The sequence below is a fragment of the Cervus elaphus genome, chromosome 6 (assembly GCF_910594005.1).
Source record: "Cervus elaphus chromosome 6, mCerEla1.1, whole genome shotgun sequence".
Classification (NCBI taxonomy): Eukaryota; Metazoa; Chordata; class Mammalia; order Artiodactyla; family Cervidae; genus Cervus; species Cervus elaphus.
In genome coordinates, this window is record NC_057820.1 from 4,344,672 (window position 1) to 4,371,012 (window position 26,341).

At 49.4% G+C, this 26,341-nt stretch overlaps 1 protein-coding gene across 7 annotated transcripts in view; it reads right to left on the reverse strand.

The window, feature by feature from the left end:
- The window catches only part of KIAA0232 (KIAA0232 ortholog), an 82,358-nt gene that overhangs the window by 10,075 nt on the left and 45,942 nt on the right, over positions 1 to 26,341 (reverse strand). For 6 of the 7 annotated variants that reach the window (XM_043906113.1, XM_043906111.1, XM_043906112.1 and 3 more), the window contains 4 exons: positions 22,684 to 22,821; positions 12,260 to 12,326; positions 10,956 to 11,037; positions 5,561 to 8,858 (listed from right to left, as the gene is read on the reverse strand). In XM_043906113.1, the coding sequence (XP_043762048.1) occupies positions 5,561 to 8,858; positions 10,956 to 11,037; positions 12,260 to 12,326; positions 22,684 to 22,821 (3,585 nt within the window). Of the gene's footprint in view, positions 1 to 5,560; positions 8,859 to 10,955; positions 11,038 to 12,259; positions 12,327 to 13,607; positions 15,531 to 22,683; positions 22,822 to 26,341 lie in introns of those variants that run through there. The other variant, XM_043906114.1, reaches the window with a different exon arrangement.

Here is a 26,341-nt window from a genome sequence, read left to right on the forward strand (position 1 = left end):
GCACCCCAGTGTGCTGGGGACAAGGCAACCCCTGCTCCCTGCTCCTTTCCTGCTCGGCCTGACGCCAGGCCCTCCAGGGTGAGGCCTGCTTTGGGCATCTCCGCACCTCCCACCACCCCTCACAGCCTCAACAAGGGTCTGCTGGATCGATGCACACGCTCTATGAACGCTGCTGCATAGACCTTTGTTTCAGAAGATGTTTCATCAAGTTTAAAACCTGATCTGTTTCAGCAACCAATGATCTTCAAGTCTCAGATAGGATTTTTAAAATTCTAAACAATGTAAATCACTTTATCAAAAAGTTTTCTGACTCAGGAATGTGTGTTTATTAAACTAAATGAAAAATATATGTCAAATCTTGATTTTCATTTAACTTTGAGAAATACTCTTCAATCAGAAACTGAAGAGAATTTTGTTGTCTGCCCAGAGCAGTCAGATAACCTTTACCATTTTCTCTTGCACCTTATTCTAACAATAACGATTAGTAAAACTATTAGACAAGCAGGTCAATTAGACAAGGTCAACTGCACCGAGGAGGCCGGGGTTAATGCAAATGAAGCCAGCAACGTGCCAGGTCTGCGGTTAATTCGAGGTGATGACTCTTGCATCCAGCATGCAGCTCACAGCACGGGAAGGCCTCTCTGGAAAGCCCTGGCCTTGTCTGCAAGGCACACCTGTCTGCGTGCAGATCCCCAGTGCCTCAGTGCTAAGGACGGCTCCCTGGACAAACGTGTCTCCATCACCCAAGGCACTACAGAGGGGCGATGGATTTGAAGGTAACCAGCTCCTACCTGATAAAGAAAAATACCTGGGGTGGCTGTGGAACGACCAAGTGTTTATTCAGGTGGCTGCAGCTGGACTGCTTATCTTTTAATCCTTTCCTGGGATTCGGGGCATGGGGTCAAGAGTAGGAAAAGGGAGAGGACCCATCAGGACGGACAGGACAGGTGGGGAAGAGCAGGCTGGAGGGCGTCAAGGGACAGACAGGCAGCTGGGTCAGCAAGGAAGGGAGGAGATGAGACAGACACAAGCCGACCGGGTAGTGAGTGCAAAGGCAGGAGCCGTGTCTTGCTGATGGGCAACCCCCAGGAGGGCTGGCACAGAGTGGGGATGCCACGGCCGCTGGCCTGGAGAGAAGCTCCCCTCCCGGCCGGAGGCCCTGATGGTCCGGCACACTGCTCCCGCGGCCCTCCTGAGACCACCGTTAGTTAGCTCGTGCAGTTTCTGCCATCGTCTTTAAGTTTTTTTTTCCTGCATCCTTCATTCGAGTGTCAATTCCAATGGTGAGGACTTATTTCTCCTGTTTTGTTTACACTGAATACCTGGTCAGTGCATATGCATTACGTTATTGACATCTTTCCACTTAGCTATTTCCAGCATTGAAGCCTGCACGCTAAAGATGACCAGGAGATCTTGCTTGAATAATGTCTGTTTAATGTATTAATTCACCTTCTGGCGTGGCTGAGAATAAGAATGAAGACAGGCTGGAGGAGATGGAGAACAGGACTGAGTACAGCCCTGGACGATCCCGGCACATCTGTCTCAGCTCCACTCCCTCCCCTCCAGGCCGCTCCAGGCTCGCTGGCTACCCGGACACCTCTCTTCAACTGTGCCTTGGCAACAAGCCCTGCCCTGACTCGGGGGTTCACTGCGGCAAACTGCTCCGAGGAACCCCGTCCTGCCACGTCCTCCTCCGCTCAGCCTTCCCACGGCACTGGTGTTCTAATGTACAGGCAGCTTCACGCTGCTCACGGATTATACCTCCACGATGCAGGAGGCGCATCTCTCTCTGTTCCTTTATGGCCGGCACCTAGAACAGTGCCCAGACAGAGTCGGCCCTTAAACGTGTGACGGATGAAGGAAACAGTAAAGAGGGAAGATGTGGACACTATCCAGAAAGCCTTATCGGAAACGTCTGTAGCAGGAGATGGAATGGTCAGTAATTCTTCAGGAGATGAAGGTTGGGTAAACGCTCGCTGTTTTAAATCCTCACTGAACACTCCTGCTTCTGGGGATAAGAACGGAGTCTGGGGCCCCTGCTCTGGGTTCTGTTCTGCAAACAGAGCGCCGAATGGTGCCCTCGGCCACAGCCAGCTCTCGTTATTCACCTCACAAAAGGAAGAGGAAAAGAGACGCCCTGCGCCAGGGAGCCCCGCTCGGGCATGATTGTCGTAGTCCTCCTTTCCGGTCGGGAAGTGCGTGGCGGTGGAAGGAGCTCCGGCTCTGGCCCTCATGCAGGGGTCTCGGGCGAGCACCCCACCCTCCGGGCCCACGTGCCCTGAGCCGTCCCCAGGGGGAATGTCACTGCGGGCATTCGGTAGGGAGCTGGTGGCAATAGAGGGCACAGCGTCTGGCGCAGGTGGGCTGGGCCCTCGCGCCCTCCGATCGTCAGAGCCCCTGACCCCCACGGCACTGCTGCCTGTCCCGAGGGACGCTTTCCCCTCCTGGACTGCAAACTCCTGGAGGCACGACCAAGCCTCTTGCTGCTGCTCTGGGCCTTCAGGGCGGGCACGACAGGGAGTCAGCCATCGAGCAGACGACAGCGCGGACGCTCCTGCCACAAGGTCACGCAGAGCCGGGCACCAAGGCACGCAGCCGCTCACCTGCCCTCACCTTTCCCTCGCTCCTCGGCCGCCGCGACCACGTGCTGGCTGCCACCCTGCACAGATGAGCTGCTCACCCGCGCAACTGCTGCTGCTTCTGCCTGGCATGCCCTGCCTCCCCCTCTCCGCCCTGGACGCGCGGGTCTGTGTGCCAGCCTCCTCCGCACTCTCAGGCCAGGTCGGTCCTCCCCTGGTTCCCACGCATCCTGTGTTCACCCTCCCCAGGCTGTCACCCCTGCCACCGCAAACTGTGTGGACCTGAACACCCTCAAAGGACTTCCCTGTGGCTCAGTTGGTAAAGAATCTGCCTGCGATGCGGGAGACCAGGGTTTGATCCCTGGGTTGGGAAGTTCCTCTGGAGAAGGGAATTGCAATCCACTCCAGTACTCCTGCCTGGTAATTCCATGGACAGAGAAGCCTGGCGGGCTACAGTCCGTGGGGTCGCAAAGAGTTGGACATGATTGAGTGACTAACACACACAAACATCCTCAAATGTAAGGAACCAGCTAGGAAATTCTAGTACCTCCAAATGATGGAGTAATATGCAGAAAATAAAGAAGGTTGATTCTAAATAAAGTGTCATTTCAGTCAAAAAACCACAAAAAACGGTCGGACCGAAAAAAAGTAGAGAGAACATATGTGAACACGTATGTGCTTCCACAAGCACACAGGTCCTCAGAGGCAACATGCCGGGACTCACACTCGCGGCTGGGAGGGGACCAGTGTGCCACGGACACGCCCTCCTGGAACGCCCAAATCGGAACCACGGCAGAGAAGACCTGCGCGATGGAGAACAAATCAGCTGCTCACAGACTGGTCTTCAGGACCAGGCTGAATTCTCCCGGGGCAAGGACAGCCTCTGGTTCATTTAAGGCACCGGCCACAGGATGTGGGCGATGTTTAATAAATGTTTGCTGAACTGAACTCAACTAAGGTTTTGAAGAGGATCGTTAATTCATGCTTCTGGGTACCAATTCTATCAGAAATCCTACATTCTAGACCACCTGTGCTCTAAAACAGATGGGCAACTAGTGACTTCTTAAAAAAACAGAGCCATGCCCTCTGCAAAGATTGCCCTCAATCAGGGAAGTGGGGGGAAGATGACCTGGCTGGAGATCTCTGAGACGGACAGGCAGCGTGAGAGTGAAGAGGCAAGATCCTGGCCCAGCCTGGGGCCTTTCGGGCCACCCTCAACCTTTCTGCAGCTCAGATGCAGCTACGAGGTGGGAGCTGTAGGCGACACTGCTGAGACCAGGGCTGCGGGGACCAGCAATGGTGTGGGTCCTCTGAGGACTTAGCTGGTGCCCCAGACCTGTCAGGTCTGTTGGCAAAAATCGAAGGCGGGAGGAGAAGGGGACGACAGATGATGAGAGGGTTGGATGGCATCACCGACTCGATGGACATGAATTTGAGCAAGCTCCGGGAGTTGGTGGTGGACAGGGAGGCCTGGCGTGCTGCAGTCCATGGGGTCGCAAAGAGTCAGACACGACTCAGCAACTGAACAGACCTGTCAGACAAGCCAGAGCTCTGATAACACACAGAGACGCCAACACGCTAGGAGGTGGAGGCCTGTGGTGGTGGCTCTGACGCAGACTCTCCTTCGTCCCTCTTTTTCTTCCTTTCCCCATCTGGAGCCAGGCGAGACACACAGGACATGCGGGCACTTTTAAGGATGAAAGTGGGCGACCAGCAAGCAGATGGAGGCTAACAACGTCATACTTTTTTGTTGTCCTGAGCAGCTCAGATGTTACTGTTTTGGTGGGATTCAATTCCTGGCTAAAGATCCCCACACAAGCGCCTCAGACAGTGATTCTCGGGTCGCTGTGGGGGCTTCCCGCCACCACCTGCACTTAGGGCCACTCCGAGGCGCCGACGGGACACATGGATGAGATGCCATCTGAATCCAGGAGGAGCTCACAGCTTAACAAAGAAAGGACACCGAGGACTCATGCAAAATGGCAAATGCAACTAAGAGGAAAGGCATAAAGTGCATGAAAATTAAAAGGAGGGAGAAATGATTTCTGCTGCAGGTGGAGCAGAGAGGAACGGGGGGCACCTTGTGGGTCCAGCTGGACGGAGCCACGTGAAGGGCAGGTGGGCAGAGCGTGCAGGACCACGGACGCAAGGAAGGGTGACCCAGCTGCTCTCCAGCCACAAGTGGCCTCACTTCTTGACACCTCCACCTGACTTTTCAAAAAGTTGCCTCTGGAAAAGGACCAGGCGTGCAGAGCCCCAGGCTTTTCCTTGGGAATGGGTCATCCCCTTCACTGTTACTTCTTGTACAGTTTAACCTCAGACCACTTCTCAGCAGTAGTCAAATGGTACAATGACTCCATTAACAAAACTATTCCTATTAACCTCATTTGACAGGCTGACCCATACAGTTGGTGTAACTTCAGGAATACATACTTTGTAATAAGCATGGGCACACCTGCAGGGGTTCTGTGGAAGTTATTTTGTTACATTTGTATTGAGGGTTAATTGCTACACGTACCACAAAAAATTCCAGAGAATTCTACAGAGATGCAATTTATCTTACATGTAAAATGTAACTTTTTATAAACTAATCACTGTTGCAGAGACAGTCAGACAGGCTTCCTACTTCAAGAAACCCTTTGCCACCACTTCTGAGGAGCAACGGGGCCTTCCAAAGAGTGAACAGCCACTTCTGGATTCATCAGTTGTGAATGCTTTGCTTTAAGCATAGCACATGCATGTTAAGACCACCCAGAAACACCTCATACTCTGATTTATTTAAAAATGTCAACTGTCTAGTTCAAATTGATAAACATCAAATCCACATTAAGTCCTTATGTAAAAATCATAGGGATGCTAAGTTTTAAGATGTTCAAGCTAAATTCCCAATAATTTAACCCTATCTTTTCTTTGCCTGAAATGGCTGTTCTTAAAGTCTGATCAAATCCTCCCACCAAGCACCGATCCCCACTGACACATACCTCTTCCAGCTGTCCTGAAGAAACTGGATCATCTTCATAAGCAGGGAACTGACAGCCCGCTTTGCAGCTGCAGAAATGACTAATTTCCTCCTCGCACTGTGCCGTGATTTTACAGTTTGCCTCTGGGCTTCCCAGGTCGATCTCCAGAGGTTCACTCACGCTGCACGCCAGGCACGGGTTCCGCTCTCCTGCCGGGAGGACCCCGGCCGACTCCTCCTGGGAATCCAGGGACGTCTGGGCACTCTTCTCCATCCCAGACTTCTTTAGCCTGGGGAGGAACTTCCCAGACTCAAGCTCGGACTTCCCATAGTAATGGCCTTCTTTCTCTGCGTCCTCTTCCAGGGGTTTGAGATCTGCCTGTGGATCTTCAAATGTATCGACTTGAGAAGGAATGGGAATATTTGCTTCATCTCTCTCGGATTCAAATTCTGACTCGCTTCCTCCTCCGGGGGAGAGTTCAGACGCAGAGATGGGGCGAAAATGAGTCCTGGGGGAGATCCGGATGGCCCGGTACTGGGTTCTGTCGACATCGCATATCCTGGGGTGGAAAACTTCGCTATCGGAATCAGAGCAGAGGATCGATTTCGGTTTGAAGCTAGGACTGAAAGATGCAATCCCTTCGGGTTCAAAGGAACACTCTACATGGAGAACTTGTGAAAACGGATTGCTTAAGTCAAAGGAAGAGAAGGGATACTCGAGTCCAGGATCTTCAACTTGAAAGTTGCCACAAGCTCCTAGTAAGTCTTCATGGAAGATGAAGGAAAATCCCTTATTCAATCCGTTTTCCCCGCTCTTCGGCTGGTCGCTCTGTTCGAAGGACACAAAAGGTTTCCATAACTGCCTGTGACCAGGAGCGAAGCTGTTTCCGGGGGTCATAAAGACATCTGTGCCCGCTATGGTCACCACGTCGGAAGCGGCACACTGCAGCAAGCTTCCTTTGGCGTGGCTGGGTGGTACGACCGCCCACTCCCCGTCGCTGTTGAAGGTTTTGAGCTCTCCGTAAACCCCTCCCAGGATGAATGAGTTCTCTTTGTCTTGGGCCACGTCCCAAGGTTTCGAGGGGGTGGTGTAGTCCCCGCCATCCACCTTGGACAGCTCGCCGGACACAAAGGCTCTCTTCTCCAGGGTCTCTTTCTGGCCCTCCCACAGATGGTATTCTGATCTCTGCACGGCCTTGTTGGGCTCCTGGAGGGGCTCCATTGGAGCCTCAGCATCCAAACAGCAGCAGTAGTTATTTACATCTGTCGGAAACAACTCATCATCAACGCTTTCTATTTCTAGCAGAGCTGCAGAATTTCTATCTGCCATCTTTGTCCAAATGTCTTTAATAACCCCTGAGCTGTAGCCATCTCCGCGCGGACTGCCTTCACTACACACCTGCGTAGTTTCGAAGGCTTTGTTCTCTGCTTTTTGTTCTAGCTGAATACCACAGACAGATTCTAGTTTAGATTTTTTTTGGAAAACTAATGTTGGGATTTCTCCTAAAGTCCTATTGTTTTGCTGGCAAGTTTCATCCTGCAAAAAATCTAGGAGTTCTTCATCTACATAATTGGACGAGACTCTAGGAACTACATAATTAATATCCTCTGCGTTAAACTGTGTGGATTCTTCAAACTGGATATTTAACGTCTCATTGTCTGAACGTGTTTCTTCTGAATGGGACCACGGACTACAAGTTCTTGTTGAAAGATTAGAACAGTGTTCATTTTCTTCAAAGGCACTATTTTTGGTCCATATTAGTAATCTAGACTGTGTTTTCCCAAGCATGTTAGCACTAGAATCTGTATTTTCATTTCCCAAGTTGAGTGTTTCAAAAGAAAATGGTAAAACAGAATTACTGCATTGCACTTCAAACACTGAAAAACAAGAGTTTATACCAGATCCTTCATTAATATCTGAAAAGAGCTCTTGATTGCCGGCCAGCAAATGCGGATTGAGCACTGTGCTGTCTAAAGTCGGGGAGAGTCGAACCGGGGAGTCCCCCGCAAAACTCTCCCCGTCGGCATCGCCAGAGCTGGACGAACAGCACTCCCAGAACTGGGCCAGGCTGCCGAGGTCTTGCAGGAGAAAGCCCTCAGCGCCCACAGAGCTGGTACAGTCTGCCCATATTGCACGTTCCCCTTGAAACTCCATTCCATCTAACACTATGCAACATTCTGCCTCAAAATCTGTCTTCTCTTTGCTTTTTTGTCGAATCATATTCAAAATCCGACTTTCTCCTTGCGTGGTTTCTGAGGCACCGGGATCCAACATGGATTGGTCAATATCCACTTCGTAGAAGTGTGTTAATTCTGACAGATGAATATCATCCAAGTATTTGTCGTCCTCTGGCAGAGGACAGAATGAGGTCCCAGCGAGGTCGATATCCTCATTTATGACTGCAGGCATTTCTACAAAGTGACCATCGATGAAAGTGCCTGCCGCGAGGTATGTCTTGTGAATATCGTTGTTGCTGATGCAGAGACCGTGCACCGACTCGGACAGCTCCTCCACGGCGGCCGAGGCCGCGGCGCCGGCGTCCTGCCTGTTGCGGTAGGTGGTCTCCAGCTTGCTCTTTCTGCTCAGAGGGACGAAGTACTCGGCGATGGGCTCCGTGTACCACAGCGGCTCCTCCTTGTACTCGCGGTCCGCCCTGCTCTCCAGGAGCAGGTCTCCGCCCTCGGCGGCGCCCGCCTCCTTCCTGCCCGGCTCCTTCAGCGGCCGCCTGCCCCGCTTGCACAGCTGTCTGACGGAGCCGCCGCCGCTGCTGCTGCTGCTCCCGGCGGCGTGCGGGTGCCTCTCCGCCTTCTCGGCGTGCTTCAGCGAGAGCCGGCCCTGCGCGCCGCGCGCTCCCTTCTTGCTCCGGATCTCGCGCGCCTTGTGCCTTGCCTTCACGCACTTCGCCGCCGCCTTTGGCTCCCCCTGGTTCCCGCTGGAGCTCGAGCCGGCTTCGCTGGAGCCGGAGGACCAGGAGCGCGGGCGCGGCTTCCCGTCGGGCCGGTGCCGGCTCTGCTTCTTGTACGGCGGCGCGGGCCGCTCTTCGCCGGGCCCGTTCCTGAACCTGTTCTCCTTTTCGCTGTGGCTGCGGCCGCCCTGCGTTCTCTCGTGCAGGCTGGCGGGCGCATCGCCGCTTCTCTCCCGGATGACCTCGCCTTCGCTGTTGCAGTCCTTGGGGGAGGGCGTGTCTGTGCTGGCTGGAGGGGCTGTGGACGACGAAGACGAGCTGGAGTAGGAGCCGCCTGCGGACTTGTTCCACACGGTCATGATTTCCTGCAGGCAAACGGGCTTCTCGGAGAGCGGTGGAAACGCTTCATAGTACCTGAAAAAACAAGCAAGAGATTTCAAAAGCAGGCGCTCAGACGTATCCGATATAGTAAAACATCACCCATCAGAGAAATGGGATATTTCATTTCAACAGTCAGTGTTTACACGTCATCCATGAGTGAGCAACTTAAAAAAAAACAACTGACAATACAGTAAAACCTTTAAATTTAGGTCCATGGATCAAGCACTTTCAACGTTCAACATCGAGGTAAGCGCTACAGGAATACTTAGAGAATATGTTAAGATGATGACTTTAAACTTTGGATTTTCGTAAAGTTACAAGTACAAATGGGATACGGTGGGAAGAATGTTAATATTCTGATAAGGACTATCTGAATGTGAATCTCAGCTCATTTACTCTGCTTGTGACGTTAAGCGACTCATGCAGTGTCACGGGCCGCTGCCTCACCTGGAAAGTGGGGGTACCGTGGCTTCTCTCACACGGCTGTCACGCGCACTAGAAACAGATGCGGGTGAGGAGCTGGAGAGCAAAGCAGCTGCGAGCACACGCTCTGAAGCCACGCTCCCCGAGCCGGAGTCCTCACGCTGCTATCTGCCAGCTCCGTGACCTGAGGCACAGCTCCTAAACCTCTCTGTGGCCTAGAACACGGGCTGACCACAGTATCTATGTCACAGAGCTGAGGAGGGGAGGAATGAACATGCACAGGAAGGCAGAAGGGCACCTTCGCAGACTCTCACTGTGTCTCCTTCTCAGGAGCCAAGCGCGACACCCAGCTGGTTAAGCAGGCCGTCAGAAATGGCAGCGATCGTGGGATTCGAGGGTTCGGGAAAGGGGATGGATGCTGGCGAGGCCCGGAACAATCAGGTTGTGACTGTTCAAACGAGGTGGACCACACCTGGGCCTGATGTTCCAGGCATGCTGCGGTCTGCTGAGCGCCCACTGTGTGGCGTGGGAACCTGGGTGAGGATACGAAGATGCCCCCTCCCCGCGCCTCGTGAGAGCAGCGGCTACTGCAACAAGGGGCGGGAAACCAGGGAGGCTGGCGTCGGAGGGCTTGGAAACAGGGTTTCAGTTTCCAAGAAAACTGGTAGCCATGGAGGGTTTCAGAGCCACACAGACCAGACTGGCAAAGGAGGACTCGGGAGAGTCAGACCGGCTGCCAGCGTGGGGACTGTCATTGCGGAGGCCAGTCAAGGTCACACACGGAGTGATGGAGGGCTGGGTTTTCACGGGCCTACGCCGGACTCTCGTTTTCCATCTACACCAAGCTGCCCGACGGAAACATACTGTGAGCTTTGTGAGTCATTTTTAATGTTCTCGGAGTCCCGTTAGAAGTGTAAGAAGAAACAAGTGACATTAATTTCGACAGTGTATTTTACTTAGCCAGATATATCCACACGATCATCTCATATAAACTCAGTAGTAAAAACACTAATGCAATGCTTTACATTCTTTTTTATATGAAATCTTTGGACTCGGGTCGGAACGCAAACAGCTCATCTCCATCTGAAACAGCCACGTGGAGAACGGGCACCAGCCACAGGCGGCCACGCCTACCACGCCGGACGGCACACGCCACGCCGGACGGCACACGCCACATGACCAACGATGTCCTGCTTTCCCCTTAAGATTTACAAGTTTGGAAGACTCCCCTGACACGTGTGGTAAGGAACTCTGCTTACAATGCGGCCAATTTAAATACAAACCACTTATGAAGAAAGCTGGAAAAGCATCTTCAGGAAACAAGTCTGACACAGGCTCCTGACCTGCCCACGCTCCCTCTGTAATCAGCAAGGGGAAGCTGGCTTCCTTGTGTGTAAAACAAGGACAAACTTCATTCCCACTGCTGGCTCAAAGGACTGGCATTGAATTTCAAAGGTCATATATGAACGGACCATAAATAATAACCTTGTTCGTTTCATCAGATTCACAAATATTGATTCAATGTGTGTGAAAAAAGATGAGACCATCTTATCCACCTTTGGATTCTCTGTGTCGGGCACACAGTAAGTGCTCAGTAGACTCCTGAGTTATAAAATAGCAAACTAAATAGAAGATGACAAACTAAACCTGTAAACCACGCAGCGGGGCAGTCATTAGAGTGACTTTATCATGGAATGTCTGACGTACATTTCCACTTGATCCTTCGCTGTGGGCGATAGTTCTGCCTCTGGAGAGGGAGACCCCTCTAACTTCTTGTGAATCTTCTCTTCTGTTAACGAAACAAAAATTCAGAAAGATCTGTCTTGTATCAAGTCGGTAAATGCTCCTGTTTTTAAAAGTTTCTCAAGTAAATTTACTCAGAAATGACACAGGCTTCTATGGCTTAAAAAGAACTCAACACCAGTTTATCTTTTTAATAAAAATCTTATTTCTTCAGGGGCTTCCCTAGTGGTCCAGGGGTTAAGACTCCACGCTTCCAATACAGAGGGTGTGGGTTCGATCCCTGGTCAGGGAACTGAGATCCCACATGCTCCGTGGCACAACTGAAAAGACAGTCTTTCTTCAGCCACTCTTTCTTCAGTGAGGCAGAGCAAACTCTGCTCAGCCGTTAACACTGGGCCGAGCTCTCTCACCTCATCACTGACAGAGTGCGCTAGAGGCACGTAGTTACAAGACTGAAATCTCTGGGTGCTTATTAATTACACCGCAAGGGCAGAACATCTGTTAGGATTCTAAAAATATTTTCTCACAAGATTCTGCACTCACGGACTTTATATTGCCTCTTCCTGATTAACACTGATATGTAAAGAAAGTTACTACAATTAGCTCTGTTACTTAGCATCTAGGGGAGCAAGGGCTGTGTTTCAACTCTTAGCTCACGATCCTGCCCTCAGATTAGAAACAAACTGTGCCTTTAAAAAGGCTTGGGACTTGGGGGCGTGCAGCAAGATGACCATGAAGAGGACAAGCAAAATAAAGACCCTTAACAGGTAATTCTCATTCTATGGGCCTGCAGAAATGCTGGGAAAGAAGCTGTGAGTGTTCACAGATCACAACAACTCGATGGGCCTGTCGAGTCTGCCTTTCCGAAATCATCAAGACTCAAGGCAAGAGCTCCCGCGGCCAACCTGAGTGAGAGGTGACACACCTCTGCAGGCCTCGCTGCCACCCAGGCAAGTGTTAGTCTGGGATGGTGGGGAGGAGGGGGAGGATGGAAGAGATGAGAGATGACTGCTCCAGATCCAGAGCTTCATCTCCTCTCCGGGAGTGCTCCGGCAGATGAAGTCACTCCTCTGAGAGCAAGGGACCTCTCTGCAGAGGATGGCCGTGGGCTGACCAGCAGCCACCCACAGCCAAAGACGGGGCAGGACACCGGCCTGGCGACACGCTGGGCATGAAGACTTCGGCTCCGTGCTCCTTCTTTCCGATCGGTTCTGAGGCCGGTGCCCTGCGTGGTGGATGTGGACGGCCCGCGGCGACCGCGCTCTCACCTTGCTGGCTCTGCAGGTCCTTCAGCCTGGAGCAGAGCTCCTCCACCAAAGTCTCAATGCCAGAGCTCTGCGGGGACAGAAGCGACACGGTGACTGCCAGGTATGGACGAGTCAGGCTGTCGGTACACTGTCATCTTAACAGGAAAGCTTTACAGATCTTTCATGTTTCAAAAGAAATACATTACCCATATTTAAATGAACATAAGAGTCTAAAAACTACAGGTCTGTAGATTCAATCCAGCAGACACAGTTTACTAATAAAGCATATTCACCGGCACTTGCTGATAGAATGTGAAAATACTCATGAGACTCCCGGACTGGCCCGTCTTCCCGGGGGTACAGCAGCTTGCTCACAGGGGAGCCTCAGGGCCTAAATGCCTGTCTTACAGCTAAGAGCCCATCACTGTCAAAAACATTATTCAACATCTGTAGCATCCGTGTGGGCAAAGGGCTTGTCCCAGGCTTGATACAAATTAAAATCACAAAAACTGCCTTCTGGTCCTCTCAGCAGTTCACGGTCTAAAGAAAACAGGTGATTTCTTTTTCTTTTTTCCTCTTTTAAAGTGAACCACTCATGACTGGAACAGAAAGAGCAGATGGAAAACAGATGTCATCACTGTGAACAAATGTGAAAGCTGCACTGCATGGGTCATGGGTAGGGTGCTGACCTCTGTACAGAATCAGGGTAAAATTTAAGGAGAGGGCGTGGAAGAGTCTGAAATTGGTGGGAGGGTGGGGGGAGAATAAGAGCCTCACTTGACGGAAAAATGAATGATGCAGACAGGCGTGAGCAAACCTTTCACTACGCAGACTTTCAAACTGGTAAAATTCTCTCTCTCAAGGGAGGAAAAGGAAACAACCTTTCACAAGGTACCAGAAAAGTGAACGCATTTCCCAGGAGCTCTGTGTTTACTCAGCAGCTGAAAAGTCCTACTTAAACTGGAACCGAGTCCCTCTAGGTGGGCATGACCCGAGCGGACGCACAGGACTCTGCTGCCCTTCGCCCTCGCGGGGCCTCGAGGGGCTAAAAATAGAACGTTACCCCATTTGCTTCCCTCAAAATGACTCAGCATGAGCATTAGAGATATCCTGAAGGAGAAACAGCACGGTCACACAGTCTGAGCGGCAAGAAGGATCACAATGCGAACGGCTAATTGTACACACTGATTAAGTTACATGCTATCCACATCACAGCACAGCGTTTGATGGGAGACAGGACAGAAGGAGAAAGAGGGAAAATGGGCCAGGAGAGAGCTGACCTTTCCTGAAGAAGCCCTAGAAACCACGGCAGGGACTAAGTCATAAACACGACTCCGACTACACAATTCCACCAGGGAGACTCGCTTACCATAGCGTTCAAGGTGTGATGAGTATGGCTGCTTTATTCCATTTCCTCCGGACCATGAACCTAACACCAGTGTCAGCTGACTGCCGGCGGCACGCTGCTCTCTGCACAGCAAGCCTGTGTCGCTGTTTCTAAACCCGGCGCCAGCCTCCAGCGCAGAACGCCCAGCCCAGGGCATCGCTTACTCCACTCGGGTCAGTGCTCTGAGCCGGTGGGCACGTACTGTCCTCCACGGGCCGGCCGTGACCAGTCACGGGACGCTACTCGCTTCTAGGCTTTGTCTTGGAAACTCCTTCCAAGCAACTGTAAAATTCAGTGGCTCTGGACAGTAATGCAGCTTAGGAGTGTATCCATTTGCTCTCATATGCAAATGGGAGAGGAGCAACATGCGTGCTCCACAAGGGACAGACGCTGCCACCAGGCCTGTCTGCCTTCCTTGATTCCTGCAGCATCCTAACTACAGCTTCTCAAAAACAAAATCATTAGACCACTGGGTTATCCCATGAGCAGACAGAACAAAAAAGGGTGTCAAAAGCCGCACTGGACCCTGTCATCTCCCAGCAGGCATTCTAAAGTGAGGATCTGGTGCTACTAATGAGAAATCTTATCCTTCTTCCCAATTATATTAACTAGATAATTTTAATTATCATACTTTAATAGCATATCATATCCACAAGGGCATTCAAGAACACCCAGAGCCTACAGTATTTTAAGGAAGAAGTATATTATAGTCATGCATTAGGGATAACTCAAAGGGAGAAAAATGGTGTAGATTAAAAAAAAGAAAAACAAACACTAACGTTCTACCATTTAACTCAAGAACCACTTTTGCAGCTGCAAGATGGATAATACCCATTTACCTCCCAGTATCAAACCAACATGAAAAATTTATCTGGAGACCATAGGATCACTCTAAAATGCAAGTTACAGTATCCAAATCTTTATACCAGGAAACCACACACAGAGCCTGGTGCTTTTCAGGAGAGGTCTGGGAGGCAGTCTTCCGTAATGGCCATTTACTCGTTTATTCCTCCCTCATTCAGAACAGCCTGCGAGATAAGCCCGTCGCCCCCGTGGAGCTTACACTCCACTAACTCCCACATCTCAGGAGACGGCCCAGAGCAATGGACCTGGGCCTGGGTCCCCGGCCCTGCCCACACTTGCTGGGCGGCCGAGTGCAGGCCTGCTCCTTGTGTCCGAACACCCCCATCTCAAGGTTCCCGAGAGTAAACCAAGGTGAGCGTGCCTGTCACGTTAGTCACTCGAATACTGGTGCCTCTCTAGATGGTGGGTATGATTTTCATTTTCCAGAGTCTCATTTTTGGATTATCGCTTTTCAAACACCTTGGGATTTTTGCTCTGAGCTTGAGGTTGGACGATTAAGGATGAGAAACCGACCTGATCCAGGGAACGCAAGGTCCTCTGGGTCCTGCCTGCCCCCCACGGTGGGGCCCTGCCGCCTTCACTACCCCCAGGCCCAGGGTGGACCCAGGGGCACTTCCGGGATGAGGGAGCCCGGTCAGACCCTCAGCAACGAACCGTCCCCAGGCTTCTGGGAAAGCCTTTTCACTGGTTTCCTGACAAACTTCCATTCCCACCCCACAGCACGGGGCTTCCTCCTCCTCTCTTCCCATCCTGCTCAGCTAAGGACTTTAATCTTTAGCATCAAGAAAGCAAAGGCAGTCTGACTTGTCCTGCCTGGTTATCCCTCCTCTCCACAAAGGTTTCTGTGGGTTTCATGTTAATCATCTCAAAGGCTAACCTTTTACGGAGAACCTTTTCAGACTGGACATCCCCTAAATGCTGGACGGACAGCCCCACACCAGCCCTGTGATCACTGACCGGTGTGACATGCAGACGCACTCAGCTGCCCATTCCGTGCGGGACCGGGGGTGGGGGCGGAGTCAAACAGACGTGGGTCTGAATTTCGCCTCAGGTGAAGCCTTCCTTTCCACACCGGGAAAATGCTAAGAATACCACTTCCAAATAGCTGGGTTTTTGACTTCTTATGTGTTAGCTGCTCAGTCGTGCCCGACTACGATTCCACGGACTGTAACCCACCAGGCTCCTCTGTCAGCGGAATTCTCCAGGCCAGAATACTGGAGTGGGCTGCCATTCCCTTCTCATGGAGAACCTCCCAACCCAGGGGTCGAACCTGGGTCTGCCGCATTGCAGGCAGATTCTTTACCATCTGCGCCACCAGGGAAGCTGACTTCTTGTACTGCTCCCCTAACTTCTTCTATCTTTTCTATTTACCGCTGCTTCATTTTTGGGTCTACTTCCTGGGAGACTTCCTCAGCTATACCTTCCCACCCTTCTTCCAGCCTTTCATTCCTATTGTCACGTTTAGGACTTTCAGGAGACCATCCTGCCACGTGACTGTTTCTCTGCAGCAACCTTCCCCTCAGTGAGGAGCCCCCCGTCTTCAGAGCTGTGGAAGCCAGGGAGAAGAGAGCCCCGCGGATCCACCCGTCAGCCTCCGGTTTCGCCGTGCGATCTCACGCTTCCCCGCAGAGGTGCGGGGCGCTGCGCGCCTGCCTGGCTCCCCCTCTCCAGCAGTACCGACGGGACGGCGGAGCCGCACACTGTGCACTCTGGGGACCAGGTCTCGGGGACTCGCCCCACAGGTCTACGGGGACTCCTTGGCGAGTCACCGGCAGGGGCGACGCCTGTCCTCTGGGGATGCCGACTCCGGACTCCATCGGCCATCAGCAGAGCCCCAGCCTCGTGCGGAGAGGGTCTCGGCGCTGAGCCGGCCCTGCGGAGGCGCTGGACAAGCCAGGAGGGCAAGCCCGGATGGTCGGGTCCCCACTCCGTGGGCGGCAACGGGCTGGCCCCTCACACAGGACCGGCTCGGGGCTGCCCAGCGGGGCCCAGCCCGGCCCACAGTACCGTTCAGGAAGAAACAGACGGGAGAGCGGGGAGCGCGCCCAGAATGTACGCCAGGGCTCGGCGCCAGGCCTTCCGGTGGCCGCGGAGGCGCACCAGCGCGTGGCGGGGTCACACAGACGGTGCTTCAGGCAGCAGCGGGACACACGGGCACGAGGATGAGAACACATCCGAGGGTGAGGAGCTTTAGAAAAGCCCAGACGCACAAAAGGCGGTCTCTGCCCTCCCGGGGGGCTGGAGTCCCACCCCTGAGCGCAGGGGCGTCCACACACACCCGCCCACGGGCGTCCCCAGCTCTCACTGCTGCTGTGAGCTCTAGTCCGTGCTACAGAGGAGGAGAGAGGCGCCTTCCACAGGCCACGGAGGCAGGTAAGAGAAGACCGTCTTTCTGGTGAGGTCCGCAGCTTTCATCAGACACTCAGCCTGTGATGCCAGAAGATGCTGAAAGAACAGCTGACTGGAGTGCAGCAGGCTGAGGACGGAGGACATCCTTGAGCAAAAGCGCTGCACGGGATGGGGACTCAGAAACAGTCCCCGCTGCGGTCTTCACCACGGTCAGAACTGGGAAGCCCCTGAAAGGGCCAGGACCCGGAGAAGAAACAGCTTTATAAGTGTCACAATGGACAGTGAGCAGTCAAAGAAATAAGGTCGTACCATCAACATAGATAAAATCTCTCAAAACGGTAACTAAAAACAAGTTGGAAAATACATACAGGACGATACCGCTCCTTTAAAGTTTACATGCAGAACAGTCCGGCTTTGGTTATCGTCTCACGGAACATTCAGTAGAAGGATACAGACGTGCAGGGGAGATGGACAGGTCCCGCGTGGCGGTGCCCACAGAGAGAGACAGAGGGGGCGCACCCAGGGAGGGGATGTGGGGGGCTCAAGCCGTGTTCACAGCTCCGTGCTTCCCCAGCCTCGTCCACAGGGGCGCAACGCTGCTCCGGGCTCCACACTGTAACCCCCCCATATGCCTCTTTTTATGCCCTCACCCTCACATTGTTATAGCAGCCCCTCTCATTTGTTTCCTTTTTCACACCCTCGCTTAGAGCACTTAATAGTTCAGGAAATTTCCTATAAAAATCCCCACATTTTCCTAAAGAGACAAAAAGACCCGGCACCCCCAGGACGATGCTCCCTGCTGAGATCACCAGCCCCTGCACCCCAGACACGCGTATCCAACTGCGTTTTCAAGATCTCTGCTGGCTCTCCCAGGCACCTCATGTTCAAGTCTTAATTCATACCTGTCCACTCAGAGCTAGTATTCCTTCCCGAATTCCCTTTCCTTGGTAAGGGAAGAGTCCACTCCTGCAGCTGTTCAGGTCTGTCTTCCTTGATTCTGCGCTCCTTGCAGGGGTGGCACCCCCCGGGGCTGGGGGCCGCACAGCAGGAGGTGGGGGGGGCAGAGCTTCATCTGCCTTCCCCATGGCTCACATGATGGCCTGAACCATCCCCCCGCCCCCCATCCCATCAGGGGGAAAAGCTGTCTTCCGCTAAACCGTTCCCCAGTACCAAAATGGCTGGGAACCGCGGCTCCACCCCACACCTGATCTTGTCAGCTCTGCTTCCAAATATATTTAGAATCCAACCAGGCCTTATCGTCGGTGGCCTTCTGGACTCCTGTAACAGCCTCTCACCTGCTTTCTGGGTCTACCTCTGCCTAGGAACCTACCCGGCCTCACCCGGCCCATGCACTCTTCATGTAACAGCCAGCGGCACGCTATTAGCAGGTTAAGTCAAGTTGCATTACTCCTCTGCTCCAAACTCTCCAACATTAGAGGCTTCTCAGAAGAAAACCTGGAGCCCTCATAAGGGCCTATGGGCTTCCTTGAAGGCCCAGCTCCATCTCTGCCCAAGGAGATAAGGCCTGGGCTTCCGTGGGCAGGGCTGGCTGTGAAACACAGCAACCAGGAACATCTCAGCTTTAAAGCCCACGGGCTTCTCGGGGGTCTGGCCTGTGGAGGGAGCACGGCATCACCACGCGCGGGGCACACAGGGCACCCAGACGGGGCCCTGCACATGTCGGATGCTCTGTTATCCAGAATGAATTAAGTCCAGGTGCTGGCAGGCAAAGGAGCAACGTACCTGGTCAAAATCCACCCTGACAGTAAACCGCCATGAACAGCCTTATGTGTTTTTTATACACATCTCTGTAGAGCATATAAATAATACATATGCAAAATACTGAGATGTACTATGGACTTTTACTGGCAAGAAGAATGTCACTGGTGAACTTAGCTCAGTGAGAGAATATGAGCAACTGCAATGAGACTCCACGGTACCAAAGACATAGATTCTCTACAAGGCTCTTCAAATAACCACAGATCAAGTCAGGGGCCCACAGTAAGCAGTGTGCGGTTATTTTCAAAACTAAGTTATCCATGGCTGATTCATGTCAATGTATGGCAAAAACCACTACAATATTGTAAGTAATTAGCCTCCAACTAATAAAAATAAATGGAAAGAAAAATAAAAATTGAAAAATATATATTGAAAAATAAAAACTAAGTTAACTGAACTACCCAAGTGATCATTGCATTCTAACTTTATTTCTTCCCCAAACAGGGCCCTTGTTGAGTTTCTAATATCCTAATCACTCCCCAAATGGGAGATGAAATACTAGCTTTGATTCAGTTTTAAGTAGCTCAATAAAAATGAAACAAATATAATTATTAAAGACAAAAGCAAAATGATACAAAAAGCTCTAACTCTGCAGAGAGAAAACAAAAGGAAGTAAACTTGAGGATTCAAGAAACAATCGCTGGCGCAGTTCAACTCTCTCTGTTCTGGAAAGGGGGAAAGGGGGTCCGTGTCCACTTAACCACAGCAGGCACGTGCCGTGTCCACCGGTGACAGAAACAAGCAGCTCAGGCTGACATCACGTGCGAGAAACGCCACTGGGGGATGTCCAGTGGCCACCACTGAGTCACAGCACCATTCCTCTACGGCCCCGGGACCAGCTGCACTTGAAGCGAATGCAAAATGTTACAGAAAACAATGAGTACCAGAGAATTCCACGCTACCTGCATGTGTGAATGAAGACTGTAGCAAAGGCAGTTTCAGCTTGGACCTGACAAACAGCCAAGTCCATTACAGAGCAGGGTCCCCTGGAGGAGTAAGCCAACGGCTCGCACATCGTCACGGTGCTGCCAAACTATAACCAATGTACAAAGTTCTGACATAACTGAACTTGCCTATGGTTTTGAACACTTCTCAGATGACTACAGAGCGGAGCAGGTCCAGAGGCCTGCTGTGATGTGGGTACACCTTGATGCCAGGGGTGAAAGGGGGACAAGAATCACATCACAGGGATGCAAAGTGCAGTCAGAGAAGGCCGCTGTTCTGCTTAAATCACGACGCAGTCGAGAGTCTGAGGACAGTGGACGCTTTTACAGAACAGCCAGCGCTGCAGCTGCAGTGGTCACGTGTGCACACAGGCAAGAAACAAGAACTCATCTCACACGTGACAGGTGACGTCACCGATACCTGTCTACCCCCCTAACAGGGTGAGAGCATCACCTGCATCCCCGTCTCGTGATTACATCACTAACACTGCACTCGATCAGACTGTGAACTTGTTAGTGGCTCTGGCTCTCATGGTTCGCAGTGACCGCAGGGCGCTGCGCTGAGAAGGGCGTGCAGCTGGTATTAGACCTGCGCGGGAGCGAGCGAAGCACAAAACTGCAAACGTCACCGTCCTCGGTACTCGGGGAAGGAACACCTCCCCCCCCCCCCCCCCGCATACAACATACACTGTGGCCGAAATAGAAGACATCTGTGCTGTAACTCCCCACGTAGGGCCTTCTCCCATCTTTTCTTTTCAGTGAAGCAGATTCTACAAAGAAAAACCAGGGGACTTGCAAACGGCCTACACCAAGCTCCTGGTGAATGCCTGGCACTTCCACTTCCTCAGCCAACTTTCATTTGATAAGATTAGGGAAAAAAAAAATCCTTGTTAGGAAAAAGCAATGCAACAGTTTTTAATAAAAGAAGGAAAGAAGACATATATGCTTCACTGGCTTTGAAAACAAAAACCCCACCTTTGACAGCCAGGCTAAAGCAACAATTCCCTGCACTGTCCTCTCTGCCTGACCTCGACCTCCGGTGGGCACCCTGAGACCCCACGGGCTCCTCACTGCAGGAGGACAGGGCCCTGTACTGCACATCAGCTGTCTCTACTCCCCCTCTGCCCACTGACCTAGCTCCTCATCTTTCACTCCACTTCGCCATGAGTTAAAGGCTAGAGTCATTTCTCAGCAACTTTGCTCCAAAGCGGAAATAAGATCCTTTCCCAGATTGAAACTCCCTACTCAGATTTTCCTCCCAGCCATGACTCAGCAGTAGCGTCTTTGGATTTTGCCCAGAGAATTTACCTGAACTAACCTCTCACTTTTAAAAGCTATCTGCATTTTGAATTCCTTTAAAAACTCTGAATTCCTCTCCCAATCTACTACCCCCTTCAGGGTCACACAGGAAACACTTTTTGGGTAACTGTCCAACCACCCCCTTTTCTCTGAGGACTGCCTATCACTCAGCCCCTGCTCCAGGCAACTCTGTCCCCTTGATGCAGATTATCAAACCAGAGGTAGACAACTGGCCCCAGTCCAGCCAATCAGATTCTCCCTCTAACTGAACGGGCTTGGGTACCAGACGTCAGGTAGAGAAGGAACAACCCAGAAACAGGGAGAGGAGCAGATGAGAGACTGTAGGTCATTAGACACAATAACTCTGGCTGTCAATCATTTGGCTCCCAGCTCAGGCTGCTGCATTTCCAGCACTGGGTTTCAGGGAGAGACCCTTGTCTCCTTCACGTATATTTCCACTTTGTCTTAAACAAGGTTAATTATGTTTCTACGCTCTGTAATGAAAAGGTTCCTAAGACAGCCACCGGAGCGGTAATTTTCAAACTCCTACCCCACAGTCTATGAGGCCACAGCTTCAAGAAATCTGAAGTTAACAATGTCGAAGGGGGAGAGGGAGAAGAAAGAGGAGGACAGGGCGAAAGCCGAACTCTTCATTCAGAGGCTGGAGTTCATTCAGCTCAAGAGAAGGTCAGTACCTTCCACATGACAGGCACGCACTCTGCTGGGCACCAGGAGAAGCAAAGCAGGGGAACGGGGAACTCAAGAGTCCTGGCACAGCTGTGAAGGGAAGACGGGAATGCACAGACAGGGCTCCCACAGGCCGCTCTAAGCAGGATGAGAACACATGGCTGGGAAGCGCGGAACGAGCTTGACAAGGCGCGCATGGAAGGTGGCAGTCAGAGAGAATATGCGGATTATCAAGTGTAGCAAAGCTGGCTACCCCAACCTCAGACCACTAGATAATTTAGGGAGGAAGTTTCTGAAGGCCAGAAGCCTCTCTACAGACACCCTGTAGGAATCTTCTCACTTTAACTCTGTATTAGAAAGGCACCTAAAAGCACCTAGGTCAAATAGCATGGTAAAAACAAAATAATTTTCTAAGTAGTTATAGAGATTACATCTTTTTTTTTTTTTGGAGATTACATCTTATAGTGAGTAATAAAGTGAGAATTTGTAGCACGAATTTAAATAGGTGATTATACTCTACAACTATTCTATTTCAGGTTGCTGAAGGACATGAGAAATATTTCACATGAAATGTTAAAAGAGCAATAACATCATCCTACAGTATTTTCTTTAAAAACAAACAAAAAGTTATGAATTAAGCAAATAAAGTGATCTTAAATGTCAGAATCATTATCACACTTTTAGCAATATATCCAAAAGAAGTAATAGAGATGTGGAAAAAGCACACATGAAAACATTCTACATAGTGTAACAAAAAATAAAAAGCCATCTAAATACCCAGTAACAAAGAGCATACCAGATGGCTATTGGAATATTACTGGATAATATAACTTAGCCACTAAAAGGTAATGTAATAACAAAATGAAGTATATGTTGAGTGGGGAAAAGATATAAAATGAGGTATTCTCTAATCACAACAGTACTTAAAAAAAAAACACATTACAGAAAACTCAATACATACAGAAAAATGCTATAAAGGAAAACATGATAATGTTTACATAACAGTGGTAAGATAATGAGTACTTTATTTTTCTAAGCTATATTTTTTTTTGGTCAAGATGTATTATTTATAAACTTTTAAGAAACATCTCCCCCTTTTTCCTCCCCTAAGTATTAGAAACCAAATGTAAACTCACTTCATCAGAAGCAGATCGAAGACACTGGACAGCAGCCTGTTTTTTCATTTCTTCTAGAGTTAGATCTGAGCCCTTTCTCTTACTCTTTCCCCATTTCTTATAAGCTCCTTTTTCCCAGCCCAGGAAGATGTCATTCTCCTGAAATAAAATTAAGACCAGTTTCAGTGATCAACATAAAGTTTCAAACACTTATTATTTCCCACATACTTACACACACATTTCCCCTACAAATATCTTCATTCACAAGTTGGTACACATTAATAAATTATGAGGCCATAGAATGCTGTCAATCAGAACAATAATCAATAATCAATCAGATTATTCAGGATAACCCATCATTTTAGTACCTATTACTGAGATTACTATTAGATTATTATTTAGGATTTATGATCTCAATAAATCTGACCCATTTATATTTGTAGTAAATGCTAAAAAACAACTCAGACATTCATATGCAAATTTCAGTGTTATTTAAATTTCAGTATTAAAAACTATACACACAAATGTCCTCTTTTCTGTACTTCCCACCTGTCAATAGCAAGTGTTCACATTATTAGCTTTTTTTTTTTTTTTTTGGCCATGCCTCATGGCAAGGGGGATCTTCAAACCCATGAACCCCTTCAGTGGAAGGTTGAGCAAAGTCCTAACCCCTGGACAGCCAGGAAAGTCCCTTACTAACAGATTTTAACATTTAACAGTTGGAAGGTTCATTCCTATTTCTATATCTTGCAGTCCAGAAAGCAACAGATATAAAATATTCTGTTAGTATTCTTAGCTTATTCTTCCCTTGATTATATAATGCCTGTTATAAAAACTAAGGAAAATTTGAAAAATAGGAAAAAAGCAAATCTTCCATGATCCTACCACCAGTGAAAATAAGAACAATTTCACACACTTTAAAAAAAAAGAAAAAACACGACTGAATTCACACTATCTGTATAATTTTGCACTTATATGGTAAATGCTGCTGCTGCTGCTGCTGAGTCACTTCACTCGTGTCCGACTCTGTGCGACCCCATAGACGGCAGCCCATCAGGCTCCCCCGTCCCTGGGATTCTCCAGGCAAGAACACTGGAGTGGGCTGCCATTTCCTTCTCCAATGCATGAAAGTGAAAAGTGAAAGTGAAGTTGCTCCATCGTGTCCGACTCTTCGTGACCTCATGGACTGTAGCCCACCAGGCTCCTCTACCCATGGGATTTTCCAGGCAAGAGTACTGGAGTGGGTTGCCATTGCCTTCTCCATTGTAAACTTTACCTGCATATTACTACAAATTCTTTGGCTACATAATATTCCAATAGGTTTACTTCACTTCCCTAAACTGGGACTTGAATATTTTTAACTGCTCTGCTACTTCACTTTGCCTTTCATTTGGTAAGTTACTATTAAAACCAATGGACATATGACAAGAGTTAGAAAAAAAGAGATTAGAAAGAAAGACTAAGGCAAATTAAGAAAACTACTCAGAAGAATATCTGGCCTACAGTAAGCCCTCAGGAAATGGATATGAATTAACAAATGAGCTGGAATAAAGAAGGAAAAGCACAATAATAATTAATTCAAAAAATCTTTAGGATCAAATTCATATACCATCAACTGTCTATCTAGTCTTTACTTTGATCAAATACATAGAAATTACTTTTCTGCCACCAGGTAAAGAGTGGGAGGGCCCTTCTCTCCATACTCATCGCAATTAACATACTTTTTACATAATTTCTTGGGCATGTCTGAGCATCTCATGAACCCAAAATACATTTTCTGGCTGAGTGGTGTCAATTCCATTTGCCAAGGGAAAATGTGCCTGATGACCAAGTAAGAACTCTCAGTCTGTTTCCGCTTATCTACCGTGTTTGGCTAGATGTCATCTAAAACCTGACTCTGACATTTCTTATCAGCGATATCTTCGGGAGATAGAGCTTGTCCTTTCACAAGGATGGGAACGGAACCATGACAATGTAGAGTCAAAGCTTCTGAAGGCAGAGAATGGTCGTAGCCTGGCTCTGTTGCTCACGGTGTAAACAGTAAAGGTAGAGACGTTCTGTGTCATTACTCAGAAGAGGGCTCCTTCCTTTCTGTCTCAGTTGCTGAGACTGGCTTTCCCTTTACTGAGCATTATGAACACGTTTCTCTACTGAAGCCATGTTTAAGCTCAGCAGGATTAACAACACATTTAAAGGTCCAAACAAAGTTTTCATAGACAGACAGACAGACTTTCAAAATTCACATGGACACACAGTCCTTCGGGAGGGCAGTTTGACCATACACATCCAATATCTTAAACACGTATATGTACTTCTGATCAATTACTCTTGGGAATTTAGCCTAAAAAAAAAATCACCAAAATGTGCACAGATTTTGCTATAGTGATGTTCAACATATATTTCTCAACAACAGCAAACATGGACAAACAACCTAAATGTCAAGAGAGGAGGACTTGGTGAATAAGTTATAAGTGACCAGGCAGTAAGATACAGCCATTAAGGAGATGACGAAGCACATCTATCGACATGAGAAGCTATCCCCAACATATTCAAGAGCAGCAGTTCATACAACAGTATGATCTCATTTTTGGTTCAAGTACACACGCACGCCTGTTAATGTGCATTCAAATGTCTGAGAGAAATGTACAAAGAGACCACCAAGCCTGACTCTTGGTGAGCGGCAAGAGGAGTCTACAATTTTTCTTGTAACTAGGTCAGACTCCTTGAATGGTCAAAAGTTGTTTTTTTTTTTTCAAATGCAAAACTTGTAAGTCAAGAATAGAGAAATGAAGAGTTCCTATAGCTCTTCGCCTAGAACAAGTGTTTGGTACCTGCTTTGTCTGTCACATACCACAGAATTTACTTTTTAAATATACAATTCAGGGGTTTTGGGTATAATTCACAGGGTAATGCAAAAATCATCATTATTTTTAAAACATTTTTCATCACCCCAATTGGAAGGCCTGCGCCCACCAGCAGTCACGTCCTGTTTCCTTTCTCCCCCAGCTCACCGTTAACTACTAACCTGTTGTCTCTATGGACTTTGCTGTGCTGGGTATTTCGTATAAATGAAATTACACAATCCACTTCTTTTCCTGCCTGGTTCCTCTAGGTCAGTGTAACACTTGAAAGGCTCATGCACGTTGTGGCATATTATCAGTACTTCATTCTCTTTTATGACTAATGTTTCAGTCCATGGATGTACCATATTTTGTTTATCCATTCATCCACTGATGGACATCTGAATTCTTCTCACCTTTTGGCTACTGTGAATAATACAGCTATGAACATTCAAATACAAGTTTTTCTACGGACATATATTTCCAGTCTTGCTGGGGATATATCTAGGAGTGGAACTGCTGGGTCACATGGTTACCTCTAGGGTTCAACCTTCTGAAGAGATGCCAGGCCTGTCTATTCACTTTCTTGATGCTGTCCTTTTATGTATAAAAGCTTCTCACTGTAATGAAGTCAATTTACTGATGTCCTTTTTGGTGTTTGTGCTTTGGTACCTTATCTAGAAAATCACTGCCTAACCCAAGTTATGAAGTCATAAAGATTTATGTTTTCTCCTAAATTTTACAGTTTCAGCTCTTACATGTAAGTCTGTAATCCATTTTGAGTTAATATTTATATGTGGTATGAGACAGGAGTCCAACTTCATTCTTTTACACGTGGT